This window comes from Aptenodytes forsteri, unplaced genomic scaffold, assembly GCF_000699145.1.
Source record: "Aptenodytes forsteri isolate BGI_AS27 unplaced genomic scaffold, ASM69914v1 Scaffold41, whole genome shotgun sequence".
Lineage (NCBI taxonomy): Eukaryota > Metazoa > Chordata > Aves > Sphenisciformes > Spheniscidae > Aptenodytes > Aptenodytes forsteri.
In genome coordinates this window covers 1,784,519-1,803,253 of record NW_008796211.1, presented here as the reverse complement: position 1 = coordinate 1,803,253, position 18,735 = coordinate 1,784,519, and the positions used below count along the sequence as shown (strand labels likewise).

Sequence of the window (18,735 nt, the reverse complement as noted above, 5' to 3'; positions counted from 1 at the left end):
AGGAGAATGCTGTGGGAGACGGTGTCAAAGGCTTTACTCAAGTCTAGGTAGACAACATCCACAGCCTTTCCCTCATCCACTAAGTGGGTCACCTTGTCATAGAGGGAGATCAGGTTAGTGAAGCAGGACCTGCCTTTCATAAACCCATGCTGACTGAGCCTGATCACCTGGGTGTCCTGTACATGCCGTGTGATGGCACTCAAGACGACCTGCTCCATAACCTTCCCCGGCACTGAGGTCAGACTGACAGGCCTGTAGTTCCCTGGATCCTCCCTCTGGCCCTTCTTGTAGATGGGCATCACATTTGCTAACTTCCAGTCAACTGGGACCTCCCAGTATATAAGCAGGCATGAAACAATATTAGAAAGCAGAATGTTGAGCCTGAGTTGAGAATACATCTCAACTCCCTTTGTTTCAGACTAGAAATGCTGAAAATTAAATTACAGGGACTCTACCCATTTATTTTACCCTACAGAACCGTAATCCTATTTAAAAATCATGCTTCTCTCCCCTTAAATAAATGTATTAAGTTCATATGAAGTTTTGAAAGCATAATGTTGGACCTTGGTTGAAAGCTAATTACTATAGCTACAAGTTCTTCAAGTCTTTACCTGTATAGTAGATCAAAAATTAGGATGGTGCCAAATGAAGTCTTACAAACCATTTCTTTTCTGTAGTTTGATGTTCCCTCAGTGGTTGACTAGACTACAGTTGTGTGATATACCAGATTGTCTAAGTAATGGACCTATATAGGATTATTTAGCATCCAAGATCATTCAGTGCATGTTAGGACAGCATCTCTACAACTTCTTGTGGTCAATTTAAGACTAAATTGTGGAGGAATATGAAATAAGCCAAGTGAAGCTACAACACATTTTCATCAGTGATGGCAAGTGATGACCTCCAAAGTTGGAGTAATCTGCTATATATTTATCTCAATCAAAAACCCTCAGCAACTTAAAAGATTAAATATTCTGAAAGGTTACTATGATGCAATGTTCAGTGGAAACTTCAGGCAAGAAAGATGTCTGCTGAAGCTAAGGGCAAAGTGAATTCTTTATACTACAAATTCCTCAGATGACTTCTTTTCTTCAAATTTCTGTTTATAATGTTTAGCACATTGTAAGCATCACAAACAGTGAAGCACTTCATAAACTAATGAAGCTACAAATGAGCAACCTGTACACAACTATGGACTAATTAAGCTGGCAATGCACTACTGAAAAATAAAAGCTCACATTAATTTGTTTTTGCTTTATAAAAAAATGTTTCCAGTTCTGTAAAACTGTATAAACTAATTAGGCAGTTCATTTTGAAAAAGGGACAACTATTGTGTTACACGTAGCTAAATGTTAGCATAATCCTGCAGGATATTACATTTTGGAGTTAATGTGTCAGTAATTTCAGAGGTTAGAAAAATAAACTGCTTCTTTTTTCCTTTGATAAACAGACTATCTACTGGAATCTGACATTTATCAAGCTCACTAATAACGTCTGTGAATCTCAGCATTTCCAGACAAAGAAAGTTTCTGAAGGTGCTTTTTCCTGTGGTGAAACTTAGTAAGGACACTTGCCAGTGTGAAAGCTGCAGGAAAGAATGATACATGCCTTTGGGCAGACTGCTTAGATTGGCAAAGTGATATTTGTTGTGTTTCTGCCTCCAAAAGTGAACAATCTCAGTATAAAGATAAAAAAAATTAAACCTGAAAGACCTAAAGCATTAGCAGATGCTGTGAAAGTTATCACAGCTCTGTGCATGTGCATGAGTGTCACATACTGCAGCAGGATGTTAAAACTGACAGCTGTGAACAGTTACCTTCAGAGAGGTCTCATCACTTTTTATTATTTTACAATGCATACTTTCTAGACCCCTAAATTAGGGTGAGATTAGTAAAAGTTTATTATAAATATGAACTAAATCTTCCTGGCAACAAGAGAGTGAGGGTTTGGTGGGGAATTCCCAGTGACTCCTGCTCCTGGCCAGAGCAAGCCAAGCTCAGCTGCAGGCTTGGTCCATGGCTGTCACTGGATTTCAAAGGAGTTACTTCTCATTTGTGCTTGTGATAAAAAGACACGTTTTCCATTCATGCTTCTAAACAGAAGATGAACATAGCTTTACATTTGCTTCCTATGTCAGGAATGATCTATTAGTACAATTAAGATCAAGTTCACCTTTGATTTTATCCTGTTAGTAGTACTAAGCATACAGGCACAGAACAAAGCAAGCTTACAATCTAAATGCTAGAAGCATCAAAGCTAAATTCATTTAAAACTCTATTAAATAAACACAATCAAGAATACATTATAGAGGAAAAATTTCACATAGGTAGAGGAAGATAAATGTGACCTTTCCATCACTAATTCATAGGATTTTATAACATAGAAGGTGGCTGAAGAGCTAATGCTTTAGACTTACTAATCACATGGTGAACACCATTTCATCCAACTTCCTTATTTGCTTCTATTCCATTCCTTTTCCAGTGAAACCACATGTATGCAAGACTTTAAGAAACCAGCCTGACATTAACAAAACGTATTTTAACAATAGATAGCATTTGCTATCAAATATATCTTGAAAGCTTTTGTTCTTTGAAGTTGGGAAGCTGACACCCCCCAACTAATAATTATCCTGAAGTGATTAGTTGCCATCATGTGTGATCTCAGCTAAAAGATAGTAATGAGCTGTAAAGTATTAATGCCATATATTGGTCTGCATAAAGTAGAAGGCAAGATGCATGTTTATACGAAATATAAAGATTAATATATGAACATCACTTTAACCTTTCCCAGGTCAAGGGTAGGGCTCTGTGTATCACAATGAATTAATGACTTGGCAATCGTTAAGATGAGGGTTTAGGAACACATTAACCACCCATCTACCCAAAACTCTGCTCCAAGGTAAGAGACTGCAAGGATCTGCACCAATTAAAAAGCATGATTTAATGTGAGGATAGATTTTGCTATAGAGCTCAGTCTTTTATCTCCCGTGGAGACGTTTTCAAAATGTTCACGTAATTGTCTCTAATTGAAGTACACTACTGTATCTAGATCACAGATTATATTCAAGCACAACTTCCAATATTTTAAAAATACTGCAGATGTAACAAATAGCAGTAACTATGAACCTCTCTTTTAAGTGTGACTTAATCTAAACCAGACACTTCTGTATCTACACTTTTCAGCCACATATTTCTCTATCTGCCTCTGACTTATTTTGTGCTGAATCATGCACACCCAAGAAAGAGGTGATGGGAAGATACAATACATGTATATGTTAGATATAGAGGGCTAATGTATCTTCATGAGACACATTTACATTGTATGACTGCTTGATCCCTCTCTTCCCAAATCTGTTCTCATTGTGGGAACACATTAAAAAAAAAGGTCACCTATCATGAACCAGGGTTTCAGTTACTGTTTTAGAAATTTTTTTGTCTCAAAAAGAGAAATTATTTCATAACTTACTTTCAAGGCTGAGTCCTGATTTTGAACCTGGACACTGTAGAGCACAATCACCCTAAAAGCACACGTAAGGAGGATCCACTTGACCTCGTATAACATAGTGAAAATATTTTTTATGTCTCCTGTTTGCCTCCTGCTTCTATACAGTGGTGAAAGATCTATGCTTGGACTGGCTGGAAGAGGCAGTTCTCCATCAGACCATGGACTACAGCATATCTGTCTAAAACTGTTGCAGGACACAATAAAATGCTGTAAGTCTTTGGACGCTATCTGTGCAAGGACCAGGGATAAATATTGGAGGGGGGGCGCTAACGCTTTTCATCAGAAAATCTATCCTTTGGGTGGAGCAGACATTTCATATCCCTGGGTAAATGATGAGATGGCTGGGTGTTCATTTGATTCAATTCTGTTTGTTTACTCACAGACAGACAATCTTAAGACTTTGAATTCCTGTGCTTTCCAAGTTACTTCTTGCCAGCTGACCCACAATTATTGACTAAGGGAAGATTCCTATCCCATTCCAGCTGTAAAGTAAAACAAAGTAGTTAATTATTTCATGTTTGCTTATTCCCCTCTCTCTTCTCTCCTGAAGACACATGAAATTCTATCATCCCCAGCAAAATGTTCCAGCCACACAAATTAATTTCTACTGATGCACATGCCTTGTGTTTTAGAAGTTGGTTTCTATTCTTTCATCTATCTTATTCCAAAAAAAGCTTTCCTGGTTCCTTCATTTTCTTTGAATGAATGGTTGTCCACCAGCTGCCTAGCTATTAATTTAGAAAGAACTGGGCAGAATTTGATATACGATGTCTCTTCAATGACCGGCTTCCCATCAAAATAGCACCTCAGTGGGTTTGAACTGCTTTGTGCAATGTTTTAGAGGAGGTGACATGACCTGGTCCTATACTTTGCAATTTTGTTACATGAGGCCCTCTTATGCAAGCAATCTTTTAGATTGCTTGAATTTCCAAATCCGTTAATACAAAAAAAGATTCCCAATAAAAGGGAAATACGGAAATATAGCATAGTCTATGATCAACCATCATGGTTTTTAAGCCTTTTTTCACGACTGAACACAATCAGTTTATTTTTTTTCTGCACATGAATATATACTTTATACGCTCCTGGTTTCTCCCTCTGGCTAATATACAGCCCAAACTCTTCATTAATTATTTCATTGATCATTCACCATCATTCCCAGCATTTATGGTTTTCATGGTCATTCTTCAGAGTATTCAGATCTACATTTGTATTAGTGTCTTTGTTTCAAATCATATTTTATTTAGAACAAAATACTGGCATGACCTACATGGGGCAATAAAAGATTAACCAAAATGAACAGTCTGTCTTGTCTTTGTGTTATGACCTGTTTGTTTGATTCTTATAAATCCACATAATGTCATTTTCAAAAGGCACTTTCTATACAACAACAGGAAAAAATCACCATGTGAACAAAATCACATCCACCGGTGTATAAAATTCTACTATAGCCTGCTGATTAAACTATCAAAAATTATACAAGTGTATTTAATCACAGTTAGCTGTAATCATCAGTAAGCTGGTATTTATGAAAATCTTATTCAGTTATTTTCAAACGCAATCAGGACCCCAATATGCTTAAAACTACACTCGCCGTATGAACCTGGCAAGGTCAGGCTCTGGTTTCATGTATACCAATAATTAATCCAATTAAGTCTTGAAAAGGACTTGTTAATCTACTGCATATAGAACACTAGCTGCCTGGAAGATCTGAAGAAGTAGGTCATGAGAGAACTGCCAAAAATGGAAGCAAAAAGACCCTTCAAAAATATTCTTGCACATATTCTTGCACATGGAAGTAAGCAAACAAAGTGACAGTAGTGGAGTAAAAACAGAAGCTAAACGTCCAGCGTTTAGTATAATTTTAATTAGGTGTAAAGGAAAACCATTGAGGCACTATCGTTCATGAAAGCCTATGGATTTCTTCCCCCAAAAGACAAGCTAAATTAAGAAAGTTTTGGAAACTTCAGATTAACACTGCAGAGCTGTTGCTAGGGCCTGAATTTATGGGTAACAGCAACTGCTGAGGTTCTTCCCTCCATCAAGACAGGACTGAGGAAAACCTTTAGTGGGGAAACAAGCAATGGGAGAATTGCTAATTAGGACAAGTAACAGATATCTACCTTTTTATTAAAGCAGAATGGCACGCATGAGTGGACAGAACAAAGGGAGAGGAAGAAAGGAGGCAGAACATGGGAATAAGAGTTGAAAAATGACAATGAAAAGCATGAAGCAGAGAGAGGCAGCATTATAACCTGCTTTACAGTAAGATACAGAGAAAAACAATGAATAGGCAACTTGGGAATGTTGCTGTCTATTCCTCTCTGTGTGTGGTCCCCAACTGTTTGTGATGTTGGGAAAAAATAGGGTATAATGAAAAAAGAGCTGGAAGGCATTAGCTGATAGAAATCTCATACTCTTATACTTTAAAGTGATAAACAGAACATTTGACTGTTTGCAATGAGGACAGGAGGTGTGAGATAACGTAGCAGCATTCTAACATATGTTATAGTATTGCTCATATATCTGAGTTTTGGCAAACACTAGGAGATAATCTATAAGAAGATACTAACAGCCTGCACATTAACACTACATGGTGACTCAACATCAGAAAAGTGAACAAGGGTGGTAACGTAACATTATCCCTATGAATAGGAAAAGAAGAAATACATGGGTACTGCCATAGCAGTAAGTTATCAGTGAGAGACCAAAATCGTGTGTGGGTTGATGAAAATTTAAATTATGAGAGTATTTCAGATTTATTTCTTACACACTCCATCATGCTGGCCACAACTACTAGAGCAGTTCTTCTTGCCCTCTTTCCATGGGACAGAGGTATTTCAGCTGCTTCTACATCTCCGCACTCCCCACACTGAGATCTTAAAGATCCATTCTTATAGCATCTGCATTGCCTTTTACTTTTGCCTCAGCTTTAGCTTTAAGTATCTGCAGATGGCATCATGTTTATATCAAGCCTCTCAGAGCCACAGCAATTCGACATCTGATGGAACTCCATAGGTAAAATGACTCCCTCTACTGGAAAAAAGTGAAAGATGCTGCAATAAGGTTCCCCTGGGTAAGCTACTCTTCCCGCTTCCTCACATGGTATTTAGGTGATCAGGGTAACGAACTGCTTGTTGTTTTATGGTAGCAGTCCTTCCTCATCGTTATATTATGTATAACACCTACTCTGATGATCAGGTGCCCCCACTGCCTGAGATAAGGATTTCTTGACCCTTAGATTCTAAAGGACCTCATATACAGTATCTATCACCTGAGGACACCTTACATATATATATATATTTAAAATGTGTGTGTATATATGTGATCAATACAGCTTATAAAGTCACTGACACCTTGAGATAAATTATAATTTCTTCTACTACAAATCCCTGATTAGCTCCAGCTTTGACGATCTGATTCTTCTTGGACATTGTGGACTCACAAGTAGTAGCATAATGTAATAGAGATGAGCCCTCAGAGCCTTACTGATCATAAAACTGTATTGCTCTGCTATAAAAGCATTCAATTTAGATTACTACGAAATTGTCTTTTATGTAAACTAATCCCCAAATAGTTCTACTTATTACTATGTGAAACTGCTTCTGAAAGAAGCTGCATGAACTTAACACCGTGCTCTGACTCGGTGGAAATGACTGAAATCAGCCAATAAGTAATTAACTAATTCAGTATGAAACCTACTAACATAGTCACTGGGAGGAAAGGTTTAGGTGCTAATTCTTCTTGCAAAGGTAACAAAGAACACAGGTGAGACTCCAAGAAATCACTACATGTTGTTTTATACTGGAAGATGTTATCAGCAGGACTAGGGAATATACACCACACACCCTGGAACACCATGACTGTTGTTGTAAAGCAACTAATATGTATTTACTGTGATCGTACAAATGTCATGTAAGGAACTGGGGAAGGCAGCTTACCCACATAAACATACTTACTGATGCATCTTTCCCTTCTGACATCCCCAACAGGTATGTTAGCCAGCTATGCCATACAGAACTCTAATTTTAACAGGAATGCAGTAACTTAAAGTAATTTCACTACTCTTCTACTACAAAATGAAAATAAATTGTAAATACAAAGTTGCTGGAAGACATAATTGTCATTCTTATATTTGATCAACTAAGTAAATCATGTGGTATCAACTGAAGTCTAACACTGACTCTTCAGTGTGACCCCAGCATCTGTGGAAGTAATGTGAGCCAGACTTCCAAGAATATTTAATTATTTATTCCTGTGAGATCAAATGATTACCAGAAGGGCTGTCCTCCTTTATTAGGAAATATGATATCAAAAGGCTTAGCAGAAAAATCTGCCCATCCTATGGAAACTTCACTTACCCCAGGATGAATGGAATATTCCACAATTGTCTTAACACAAGTTGTGCAGGGACAGAGAGATTGCATAATGTCCTTAAGAAATCTAGCTGTTATGAAATCCCACCTAGGGAGTTAATGGCTGAGTACTCATTTGAGAAAGGTTCTGAACACTTCAATGACATTAAGTAATCCAAAATACAAAGAATGTCCAGTTTTCTTGAATAAGTTACAATATGTCTCTAACAGAAGTGGAAATCTCTTCTACTTTCCACTGTACGTAACACCTGTAGAATCTCTCCTTCTCTAAATGAGAATTTTTTAGACGTTATTATCCCAAAGATAAGAACACTGACATTAAGGGTGGAAGAACACTACCTACTAGTCATCATTCTTATTACTGAAACATTTTACATTGAAGAGTAACAGGAAAAAACATATTAACATGGAGCTGAATTTCTAGAGTGGGCACCAATTCTGGATCACTGGATCCAGTTCTCATTTGCTCACTCTGTGCCCTCTCAAACCTTATGGATTGCTCAACTTCATGAAGGGCTGATGGTACCACGTTCAGCATTATTTACTGCTGTCAGGCTACAGCAAGGAAATCAGAGCAGGGAAATCTCAGGCCTAGTTGTCCTCAAAGACAATTACGTTTTCTAAAGCAAATTCCCTCACCCTGGGCAACTAGGCTCTAACTGTATAGTAATGTATAAAAATATGTTGTTTCCCATTCCGTAAGACTTTCATATTTCATATGGACATGGAGTTTGGTGAAGCTCTGCACCAGGCTTGTTCAGAAACAGGCCTTTAATTAGTATTTCCCATCAGCTGGCTAAAAAGTGCGGGCTTACCATGAGGGAGGACTGAAATGACATGAATTCAACTCCTCTACTGCCAGGAGAGAGGCAGGCACTCAACCAATGTACTGGCACAAGCTGCCCCTGTGGTGGATGGTACAGAGGATCACTCTACCCACCGCGTTTTGGAATATTCTTTGCAAACTCCCCCTATCCAGGTATATACAACAATTTCTTTTGGGTTTTGATTATGTATGGGAGAAAGTGAGAATTCCTCTAGTTTGGAAGAGAAGGGTTAAGATTAACGACAATACAGCAGAAGCAACATTTCACAGTTAATGCAGAAGTTTCACTTTCATACAACGGTGGACAGGGTCTATGATCATTCATATCCTGCTCCTGCATCACCTCTTGGAGATTTCATCACAACTGTAAAATTTATCTTAGTTCTGGCAGAATTGTGTTTTCTATCTTCCTCCAAATCTGAGTAAGTCTAAATAATAAAACAATTCTACCAAGGCTGCAGTTTATAATTTTCAAATAAATGTTTAACTATTTTTTTAACTAGGATTGTTTACACAATTTCTTCTTAAAAAACATACCTGACATGTATGTTTTTATTCAACTGCTCAGGTTGAATAACGCACAGCTTTCAAACAGTTAAACACAATAAGTATAATAATAATTCTTCATCATGCATTTCTATCAAAGTCAATGGTAGGATGAATTTGGCTTGCCAGTTTGGTAATTATTACAGATATTACAGTGATGGATGATGATGCTAAGTCCTACTGTAGCTTGGGGACTGGTTGAATTAAAAAATATACACTTACTCTTTGACAAAAGTAAGATGACACAGTTCCCCATATGCCTTTTTTTCTATTTGACCGTTAGACTTTAATTTTGCATTACTGGCCAGAAGAATAGCAGGCCATTTGTACACAATTATTGCTGTAAATAGAATGGGAATGTTCAAATATTCCAGAGAAATAGCTACTGCACATATACAGAGCAGCTCAGCAGTGCACACATGAAAAATCTAAATGGAGAACTTCGCACATAGAATCATGTTCATGTTATTTGCAATACTCGGCACGTGCTGTAGAAATGGCCTATGCATCCACACGGAAATGTAATGTGGACAAGATGCATCACATCAAGCTGAGTATACGTGCACAAGCCACGTGCAGAGTGCTTATTCATATATTTCTGCCTGGGAATTCCCAGGCAAAAGCACAGGAGCCATAAGCAATGGTTCCTGTTAAGATTGTAATCTAGGTTCATAGCTTTTTGAAAAGAAGAATTTTATTGATTAGTATGACTGTATTGAGACACTATGAAGTATGTTCTCATTATATGTTAATTTTTCAAATACACAAATCTTCACCTAAACTTACTCCAAAACTGAAAATCTCAGCCCCATAATTTTATTTCCTTGTGCATTTAAGGTATTGTTGCATGAACTTATAACATGCTGGTTAAACAAACAAACAAAATACAATGACTAATGATTCAAGAAACAATGTTTGTTGGAGACATCGTGATTCTTTGAGTAAATATCAGAATGGAAAGGAAAAAAATAAAATTTAGAAATATCTAGTCTTTTATGTCTTTCCAATGAGTTTCACCAAACCTTTGGTGAAATATCTATTCTTGAATGCTTTACAAATGCTCCATTAATGCTAGAAGCTCTAGACACACCGAGAATGAAATGAAGGTCAAATATTGTGAATCACCATTCCCCATCACTGACAGAGTAATGAATTACTGTGAGCAACCACACAGCAGGCACAGCCTTGGAAAAGCAAATTTCTGAGCAATGTGCTGAAAAGGTTTGACTGCCATCTACAGATAACAGTAATTAGTGCACTGGTAGCAATTAAAAACAAAACCTACAAGCCTAATAAACATCCAGTGCAGATATTAAAGGAAAACTAATTATTCACGTATGTATAGAACCATGAAGTTAACTTGAAAAGCTTCTTAGTTTGTTTTTTTTTTCCTGGTAAAAAGATAACTACACACAGAAACACCAGATTCCTTCATTCTCTAGAGTGGTTTGAGATCTACTAGGCACAAATCTGGTGTCTACTACTGCCTATATATTACTAGATAAAAATGCAAAGTACTAACATTTTCTTTGTATTTAAACTAGGAATTATTAAATGCGTAATAAGTTCTCAGTTAAAACTGTCTTTAACTCCTCTCATACAGTCATTGGTTAGCAAAACCATAAAACTTTTAATTGTATTGGTAATATCTAATCATATGTATACTCTCCAAATACTTGTAGGTGGGTATAGCTGTACAAACGTCTTCTGTTTAGAGTTTTCTGTTAAACTTGGGTTTCCTAATGAGGCTAGTTCTCTCTAGGCAGAACATGTGCCAACATACCACAACACAAGTAACTGTATAAAGATTTTCCTTCAGCTGTTCAGAACAGCTAGCACAGTAGTTCAGTTCACTCTTGTCAAACATACCCTTTCTCTTTTCACTCTGCCTTAAAGCCACTTTCTTTTCTTCAACAGCTGCTGCCAAACTGTCTTTACTTCCTCTCCAAGCTAGCTAATTGGCCAAGCAGTTACCCTGCTAAAATCCTCTTTCAAAAGTTTTGTTCTAAACCTGCAGAATAATTGCATGGCAAAAGGAAAAGAGATCAGGAGAACCATGGATTTTAGGGGTTGAGGATGAATAACAAAAGGACTTAGAACCATTCTAAATGGTACCTCTGTAATTAAACTAAATTAAACTAAATTACTACATTAACACACCGCATGGAACTGTTCTCAAAAATTATTCTGCACAGATCAGTGTTTCATATAAAAGTTTAAATGCAGTGTATGTAAACAAAAAAAAGCTAGCAGACAGAAAAGCCTGTGGGCCCAAGCTGAAGTTAACTTTCTCACTTTCAAAGTCCTTCAGCAGCTGGAACAGAGCACAATATACCAGTAGCCAGAGATATCTGACTTCTCAGTATTACTTTTGTACATGAAGAAGGAAGGGCAATAATGGCATTTTTATGCTCTTATACCTTAGCAGAAAATCCTTTCTATCTTAATCTGTTACCTTCTGTAATCTTTTCCTGCATTAATGATTCCCACTCTTCTCCACCCATGAAGTACATGCCTTTCAGGTAGTTTTTCTTTATATATAGTTTTACCAATTCTCAAAATTGATTCTACTTATAAGAAGAAAGATTGAAAAACAAAGACATTCAAACCCTCCCTTCATGCTTAAAATGCTTACTAAACAGCAACATAAAAATGAGAGAAGCTGCCTTTATGTCAGGGCATTGAGTGCACTAATAAACCTTAATGGTCCTGACCAGTCCTAACTGGAGTCTCCACCTACACTCTCTGTTCATAGGCCCAGCAGCTTTATTTAAGCTCAGCCCTGGGCCATCAGTCTCCACCTGAGCTGGTCTCCAGCCATGCCCATGCCTGTGCCCATGCCCATGCTCCTGCCCAACCTTGAGAAGACACCTACAAGATTACAACAGAGTTACTATTCGAAACCTGGAATTGTCAGCAGATAAGAACTGCTAGGCATACTACTGCCACTACGCTTGCACATCAGTATATGAAAATTTAAAAGTGGTATGTTTATAACATTTAAATAAAGCCACATTTAATAGAAAATGCAGCAACTCTTTATTTTAGTTCCCCTTTAGGTTAAACTTTAAAAACACCTTTGTTTAGGTTTTTCCATACATATTTTGGAGATAAGTTGACTTAGACTACTTTCATGAAAACTGAATTTTAGTTGAATATGCCACTCAAGTGAAATATTTCCTCATAACTGTGCCTGATCTGGCTACACACTCTTTGGCAACTGTGTGTGTGACAGCGTGATGTTTATTTTACAGCAAAGCAGCTGCAGCACTGGCCTGAGAATGGAGAAACAGGAGTTTAGCAGCTTGGTAAGACCTGGAATGAAAATTCTACCAGTAAATCAGGGAAATCATGTTCAGTGTATCTTCAGAAATAAACAAGTAATTCTCAGACTGAGTAGCATCTGTAGTCCAAAGTTACTGTAAAGTCCTGTGCAAATACTGATGCCAGTTTCAGAGTAGTTAGTGAATGCAGCTAAGTAACTCTAAAGATGATAAAGGTATCTTACGAAATAACGAGACCAAAGCTGAGAACGAAGGCAAGTCACACAAACAATGCCTCAAAGTGCAACAAAATCTGATTTGGGATACTATTTCAAACATGACTTTTTTTTCGTTTTTTAGAACTTTGAACTTGCAGTTAGGCTTCAACTCTTCACCTCAGATATAGATAGTTATGAAAATGACCCTTTAATACCATGTTTAAAGGTGCTTTTTGTACAGGTAAGGCATCAATTTATTTTTATTTGTCCTTCCTTCTGATTGACTTTTAGGCATAGAGATGAATCATTAAATTGCTGAACTACACACCAACCAGCCTGACCACAGTCCCCAGGGCAGTTATAGCATAAATCCTGCTGGAAGCTGTACGTAGGGCAAGGACAGGACGGTGGCTGGGAACAGCCGTCGCAGATTTATGAAGGCAAAATCATGCCTGACTAACCCAATCTCCTTCCATAAGGAGATGACCGGCTTAGGCAAGTGCAGCAAATGTTCACCATAATTTAGCAAGGCCTTTGACATGGTTTCTGTGGTGTTCACAGTATTATCATTAAAAGGCTGAGACATGCTTTGGTTAAATGGATTATAAAGTGAGTGGAAAATTGCCTGCACTATGAGGCTTGAAGGGTTGTGATCAATGGTATGAAGTCCAGCTGGAGGCTGGTTATTAGCGGCACTCCTCAGGAGTTGAGATACAGTTGCTGATACTACTTAAAGCATCTGGGCATAGATAATGGGACAGAGGGCCACACTGAAGTTTGAGGAGGACCCAAAAATCTGGGTGCGGGTGATTTGTAAGGCTGTTGTTTAAAGGAAACTCAACAGGCTGGAAAAATGGGCTGACTTCTGACAAAGTTCAACAAAGTCAAATGCAAAGTCATACAGCTGGTGACAGAGTAACGCCATGTAACAGCCCAGGCTGGAGCCAAATGGCAAGGCAGCAGACCTGCAGAAGAAGACCTGGGTTTCTGGTGGATGGCAAGTTGACCATGAGTCAGCAGACTTACACCAGGAAAAGGTGAAGGGAAGTGATCCTTCCCTTCTATTCCAGCACTTGCGTGACCACATCTGGATACAGTTGGGACCTCCACTACAGGAAGGAGACTGACACGCTGGAGCAAGTTTAGTCAAGGTCCACCAAGATATTCAGACCACAAAATATACAGAAGACCTGGGGCCCTTCAGTCTTAAGAGTGTGGGATGGGGAAATCTTACCACTATTATAAATTACCGCATAGAAATGCCTAGAAATGAGGGAGCCAAACTCTTCTTGCAGATGCATACTGACAGCATGAGAGACAAAAACAAGTTGCAACAAATTAAATTTAAACTAGATATTGGGAGACACTTTTCACAACAGGTAGTCAAACATTGGACCAGGTTGCCCAGAGAGCTTGTGGGATGTCCATTGCTGAAGATGCTCAGAATTCAACTGGACAGGGTCCTGAGCAACCTGACCTAAGTTGGGCTTGCTTTGAGCAGGGGTTTAAACCAGAAAGTTTTCAGAGGTGGTTTCCAACCAAAATTACTCAATAGCTCTAAATGTACGCAACAGATTTAAGAGAAATGTTGAGTCACAATCCCTGGAGATAGTTAAAAGATGTGTAGAAGTGGTGCTTAGGGACATGGTTTAGGGGTGGACTTGGCAGTGTTAGCTTAATGGTTGGACTCGATGATCTTAAAGGTCTTTTCCAACCTAAATGATTCTATGATTTTAAGTATGTAATCAATGTCAAAACAACAAAACTAACTTTGCTTGAATGAATGAATGCACCAATACATGCTGGAGGCCACCCAGCTGAAAAACAGCTTGGCAGAAAAAGCCCTGGGTGTGCTTGTGGACGCCAAATTGAACAGGAACCAGCAATGTGCCCTTGCTGCAAAGAAGGCTGACGGTATCCTGGGCTGCACTAGGCAAAGCATTGCCAGCATGTCGAGGGAGGTGATCCTTCCCCTCTGCTCAGCACTGGTGAGGCCACACCTGGAGTATGGTGTCCAGTTCTGGGCTCCCCAGTACAAGAGAGACAGGGACATACTGGAGTGTGTCCAATGAAGGGCCACCAAGATGAGTAAGGGATGGAGCACCTCTCCTATGAGGAAAAGCTGAGAGAGCTGGGACTGTTCAGCCTGGAGAAGAGAAGGCTGAGGGGGATTTTATCAAAATATATAAATACCTGTAGGGAGGGTGCAAAGAGGACAGAGCCAGGCTCTGTTCAGTGGTGCCCCGTGACAGGCCCAGAGGCACCAGACACAAAATGAAGCATAGGAGCTTCCCTCTGAACACCAGGAAACACTTTTTTACTGTGAGGGTGACCAAGCACTGGAACAGGTTGCCCAGAGAGGTTGTGGAGTCTCCATCTTCGGGAATATTCAAAAGCCGTCTGGACATGGTCCTGGGCAACCGGCTCTAGGTGTCCCTGCTTGAGCAGGGCGGCTGGACAAGATGACCTCCAATGTCCCTTCCTATCTCAATCATTCTGTGTGATTCTGTGTGTAAATTAAGATGTTTTAATGCATCCGAAAGACCTGGTAAGGAGTCCTTATAGAAAAAAAAACAAAAGACTTCTGTGAAAAAGACAACTCACCGTAAAAAGAAACAAGCTTCTCTGTACTGGAAATGCAACATATTGCCAAAGAAATGGAAAAATACTGGAGACAGAAAGAATGCAACATGGATAAGGATAGTTCCATTATGCAAAATATCAAACAGTTCTGGGAACATGGAAAATTCAACATTCACTGCAAAGGAAAAGTAGAAGAAGGTTTTGCAAAATCTCTCTCTAGACTGTAAAATGCGCTGCAAAGCTCTCAGTAGTCTTGTTTTGTATAATCTTGACACATTACCATATGCAAGTCCTTACCTGTGTTATGAGCTCTGTGTCCCAAATTAAGTCTGTACATTTGTACACTAGTAACCATGCACATTACAGTCCCTGGAACAAATTAGCTGTTCGTGTAACTACACAGAACTATTAAAAAATATTAAGCATGTGTTTCAAAAATCAAGAACTGAGATGTCAAAATACTTTTACTCCAACATGCAAGAAACCTGCTAGTATCCAGTGATCTCTGGAAGTGCTGTGAGGACCGTTCCTGATCCTTCTATTTTAAGTCCAGTTGTATGATGAACATTATCAATGCACTCCATTGTACAACAAAGAACTGTATCATGAGGTAACATGAATAAAATGATACACCAACCATGGCAGTATACAAAAGCTTGTCTGAGAGATATGCCAGTTGCTAAACTTTTACAGGTAACACAGGGCTGTTTCAGTTATCAACAGTGTATTTCCCTGATATGACACATTCCTCAAAGTACCTGCCTGCTAATACGTTTAAATTCTCACAGCATCCCTGCCTTCAGCATGAATTTAAATTTGTATTTACATCATCTTTATAGCATTAAAAATATACATAAAATCTTCTTCTTAAGGAATCTTTCCATAAAGTAATTTTAAGATACTTGAGGTTATTCATAGCTTTCCATTTCACCAGATGTACCAAAGCTGAGGAAGTTATATTTTATAGGACGGAGAGACATATTCTCCGTTTATATGCTCCTTTGGTTTGCTGACATTCTATTACCTACTATTTGAACCAGTATGAGAGAAATAGGAAGACCTTCTACAGTTTATTCTCTTTTATTATTTAAATTTTTCATAACTATACCTTCCTACAAATCCTAAAGTGCAAAAGAGCTTTCATCATCTACTACTAAAAATAAAACTTTGCCACAGAATTTATGATTTCTGACATTAACCTATTTAATAAATAATGATGTTAATGATGAAACTCTTTTGTCTCAATTATATACCCCATCATCAAAACATTTATTATTCCACATACAGGACTATCTTCTCATGTGGCTATATCATCCATAAGTTTTCTCTACATATTTTCAGAAAATGTATAATTTAAATTGAATTCCCAACATAGAATATGAATATTGGATTAATTATAAGTATCATATGTTGAAATTTTACATTTTCCAAAAATGTTTACACTGCGGAAAAGAAAATGAAGTCTGTTCAGATACGGCCATGGAAGCGAGGAAAAGGAAAGTAAAGATGTACTTAATTTACACTTAAGAGACTTCAGCCTTTTTTCTTACCTGAGTACCCAAACAAGCAACCATCATATGAGTCAGAAGTTTAGCTGCAAACATTGCACACCTGGTGCAGAAAAGGTGCGAGGCAATAGCCAAAGTGAAACCTACACAGAAACAACCAAAAAAAAAAGAAAAAAAAAAGGAAATTTAAAGCTTAGGCTAATAAGCTATGCTAGGTAAGAACAACAATGCTGGATCTCTTGAAGGTGCAGATCATTAAAAAACAAAAAAAACCCAAACCTTACAGAGAGAATATGTTCACTTTGGTTCACACTGGGTTCACTCATTAATTTATTACTTACGTACTAACATCTATTTAACTTTTTCATAGGCTTGGGAGCTAAAATAATTGCATAATGTAAACAAGTAATTTTTGCAAAGGTTTTCTTTTTATTTCTGCATGATATGGATGACTGTCATAATAGTTAAATATAAAGCAAAGGTAACTCTTCAGTGGTCATATTACTGCATCCAAAACCACTTTTAGAAACAAATAAATAAAAAACTGCCTCCAGCTGAGTAGCATTCTTTAGGAGATAGCTATAACCTTCTGAATGCCAGCCTCCCATTTCATCTGTGTTCAGCGCAGAAATCTATTATAGCAGTACTCAGACAGAATAACACCACTTTTCATTTCACTAATTCACTGTGAACATGAACAGAACAGAAATGGGAAGGGCCCCTTCCCCACCAGTAAGTAGTTCTTGGAAGAAGGACCCTGGGAAAGCTGAGCCACTAAGGAAAACACTGCTAAAGCTCATGTAGCGTTAATCGTTTGTGCACTTCCACACCCCAGGAAGGGCAGGAATTTCTATGCTTAAGGCAGATCTTTTATTCTCTCTTGAGACAGACTGGTTGCTCAGCTACAAGTACTTGTAAGATATCAATGAAATAAATCATTGCAGAAAGAATTATTTCTAAACCTTTCAAAAATTAGCCAATAATATTTATACAACTATCTACACAAGAAAACTTTGGAAATAATAACATTCTATTTCACTCTTTGTTAATCACTAGATTTAACTAAATATAATCACATAAGGAAATGCCTTCAAACAGCCAACGAAGCTGAAAGGCATTGCAGTTATATTCAAGGCAAACCCTTAACCACGCTAAACTGTTCTACTTTTTAAAATACATTCTTACAACACATGACTACAGTAAACGACTAGTGCTGAACAACAACCTGCAGGTCTTCATTGCTTCCAGTTCAGCAAAATATTTCTCTTAGTTTCAGTTTCTACAGCATATTGGCTTACTTTGTATTGTTTTTTTCTTCAGTTTCTATAACATTTTGCATTCTATGACATATTTGTCTCATGAATTTACTTTTTTTTCTGTAAACCAGTAATTGCATTTGTTTATTATAGCTTCTCTTTTTTTTTTACTTTCATTAACACAATCTAAAGTTAGAAGCTTAACTGTATTTTAAAATCTGCTTATTTTTATCTGCCAAAAAATTCTTTCATTATTGTTAAATAAAACAATCAATTTGTATGAAGTAGGTGAAAACCAGTGTGTTTTCTTCTCTGCCTTCTTTTTCATGGCTGAGGTTTTAAAACAATTAAGGAGCCTAGCTTTAGTCTGTTAGGGCAGTTTGCTGGAAGGGATAAATAGGGGATTTAGCCTCTTGCACTGTTTTTGTTACTCATACATAGAATTTTCATACTTAGTCTGTTAGGGCAGTTTGCTGGAAGGGATAAATAGGGGATTTAGCCTCTTGCACTGTTTTTGTTACTCATACATAGAATTTTCATACAATCATAGAACCGTTTAGGTTGGAAAAGACCTTTAAGATCATTGAGTCCAACTCTTAACCTAGCACTGCCAAGTCCACCACTAAACCATGTCCCTAAGCACCACATCTACATA

General features: G+C 37.8%; 1 protein-coding gene across 1 annotated transcript in view; it reads right to left on the bottom strand.

Moving 5' to 3' along the window:
* Positions 1-18,735, bottom strand: part of ADGRV1 (adhesion G protein-coupled receptor V1) — a 305,425-nt gene that overhangs the window by 143,071 nt on the left and 143,619 nt on the right. The window contains exon 84 of the mRNA XM_019474377.1: positions 16,867-16,967. Within this exon, the coding sequence (XP_019329922.1) occupies positions 16,867-16,967 (101 nt within the window). The remainder of the gene's footprint in view (positions 1-16,866; positions 16,968-18,735) is intronic.